This window comes from Camelus ferus, chromosome 6 (assembly GCF_009834535.1).
Source record: "Camelus ferus isolate YT-003-E chromosome 6, BCGSAC_Cfer_1.0, whole genome shotgun sequence".
Taxonomy (NCBI): domain Eukaryota; kingdom Metazoa; phylum Chordata; class Mammalia; order Artiodactyla; family Camelidae; genus Camelus; species Camelus ferus.
Genome location: NC_045701.1, coordinates 31,911,753 through 31,914,117, shown reverse-complemented (window position 1 = coordinate 31,914,117; position 2,365 = coordinate 31,911,753). Strand labels below are relative to the sequence as shown.

General features: G+C 63.2%; 1 protein-coding gene across 1 annotated transcript; it reads left to right on the top strand.

Moving 5' to 3' along the window:
* The first annotated feature begins 401 nt into the window (after positions 1 to 401).
* On the top strand, positions 402 to 2,136 carry CEBPE (CCAAT enhancer binding protein epsilon). The gene is made up of 2 exons (XM_006175857.3): positions 402 to 1,045; positions 1,635 to 2,136. The coding sequence occupies exons 1-2, from the start codon at positions 536 to 538 to the stop codon at positions 1,968 to 1,970; spliced, it is 846 nt and encodes a 281-aa protein (XP_006175919.1). The 5' UTR covers positions 402 to 535; the 3' UTR covers positions 1,971 to 2,136.
* The last annotated feature ends 229 nt before the right edge of the window (positions 2,137 to 2,365 follow it).

Genomic DNA, 2,365 nt, shown 5'->3' with positions numbered 1-2,365 from the left:
CGGCACTGGAAGAGGGTTTTCTCTTTTCATTCTGCTGGGCACCTCATTCTGCACAGGACTTTTTGGAAGTCGGAGGGAGGAGGACACTCAGAGTGAGGTGTTGCCCTCGACAAGGACTCTGGAATCCCCTGGACTCAACAGGGAGGAGGAGGCATTCCCAGAAGCATCAGCTCCTGGGCATCTCAGAACCCTGGGCTTGAGCCTGACCAGAGTGCCCCCCAACTGCTAATTCGGCCAGGGGCCCCATTTCTCTAAGGCCTGCATCCCTCCCTCCGGGGTGCGCCCTGCCCCTCCCTGAGTCACCCCAGGGAGTGAGGGGAAAAAAGGGAAGAGAAAAGAGGCATTGACTACAGAGGAAGGAAAAGGAAACAGCAGAGGAGGGAGGAGAGAGGCCACGCAGAGTGGGTGACAGGAGATCGGAGAGGGTAGATCTAGGGCAGATCTAGGGCAGGGGGAGATAGCAAGCCGAGCATCCCAAAGGGTGCCCCAAGAGCAGGGCAGGCCAAGGGCGGGGAGCTGAGGGGGCGGGCCGGCCATGTCCCACGGGACCTACTACGAGTGTGAGCCCCGGGCTGGCCAGCAGCCACTCGAGTTCTCAGGGGCCCGAGCAGGGCCCGGGGAGCTGGGGGACATGTGTGAGCATGAGGCCTCCATCGACCTGTCTGCCTACATCGAGTCTGGGGAGGAACAGCTCCTCTCCGACCTCTTCGCTGTGAAGCCGGCAACCGAGGCCAGAGGCCTTAAGGGCCCCGGAACCCCTGCCTTCCCCCACTACCTGCCGCCTGACCCGCGGCCCTTCACCTACCCTCCACACACCTTCGGCCCTGACAGGAAGGCCTTGGGGCCTGGCATCTACAGCAGCCCGGGGAGCTACGACCCCAGGGCCGTGGCCGTGAAGGAGGAGCCTCGGGGGCCTGAGGGCAGCCGGGGGGCCAGCCGCAGCGGCTACAACCCTCTGCAGTACCAAGTGGCGCACTGTGGGCAGACGGCCATGCACCTGCCCCCGGCCCTGGCAACACCCAGCCAGCCCCTGCGCGTCCTCAAGGTAAGAGCCACTCAGTTGTCCTCCCCGCCACCCAGGGGCTGGAGGGAGGCCCGTGCAGATGGGGTCTGTGTATGGTGTTGCTCTGTGAAATCAACTCACCCCAAGTCCTCTGTGCTCGCCACCCAGTCATGACCCCTCTTGTCTTCTCTGTGAATTCACTCCCACCCTGATCCCCCCTGTGTGGCTAGAACCAACGTGTCCTGCAGTCCCTGTGACCAGCTGACGTGCCTTGACCTCAGGCCACCCCCCACCAGCTTCTCTGCTGCCCACCAGCCCCCTCCTCTTGTCTCTGTGCCACCTCCTGCTTCTACAAGAGGAAATGCCTGCTGATGGTAGAACGGGAGACTCAAGATAGACTGAAGGAAAGTGCCCTCAGAGAGTGTGGGGACATGAAAGGGAGTTTGGGTCAGAGCAGAGGACCCTGTGCATCTGGTGGGGCAGTGGCTGTTCTGACCGGGAGCCAGGAGCTGGCTCTGAATCCCACATCCCTCTGATGCCCCAAGTGTGCCCTGGCTGCTGGGATTCTGCCCTGCCTCTGCTCTGCTTCCCAGCAGCCCTCACTCTTGTCCCTCTGTGCCTTCCCCTCTAGGCCCCTTTGGCCGCTGCTGCGCCCCCCTGCAGCCCCCTCCTCAAGGCGCCGTCCCCGGCCGGCCCCTCACACAAGGGCAAGAAGACGGTGAACAAAGACAGCCTGGAGTACCGGCTGCGGCGGGAGCGGAACAACATCGCGGTGCGCAAGAGCCGGGACAAGGCCAAGAGGCGCATTCTGGAGACGCAGCAGAAGGTTCTGGAGTACATGGCTGAGAACGAGCGTCTGCGCAGCCGGGTGGAGCAGCTGACCCAGGAGCTGGACACCCTTCGCAACCTCTTCCGCCAGATCCCCGAGGCCGCCAACCTCATCAAGGGCGTGGGGGGCTGCAGCTGAGGTCGGCCAGCAGACTGTGGGCAACAGCACCTGGGCCCGGCCTGACCCTGGGGACCCCCACCCTGCTGGGGCCCTAGAGCCCCTCCCAGGCCGAGCTGGAGACAAAGACCCTGGACAAACGGCAGCGGCTGGCAAGGGAGGAGGGCAGGCCCCCGCATGATGATTCTGTGGCTGAATAAAACTGCACTATGACTTGGTGCCGGGGCTGTACACTGGGCCTGGGCCTGTGTGTGTGTGTGTGTGTGTGTGTGTGTGTGTGTGTTTGCGTGTGTGGTGTGCATGGGTCTAGGTTTGCATACCTCTTGATTCCAGGCCTATGCACTGCCCACAGCTCCCCCTCCCCGGCACACCACACAGCCAGGCCATGCATCTGTCACTCCATCTTCTCTCCCTCG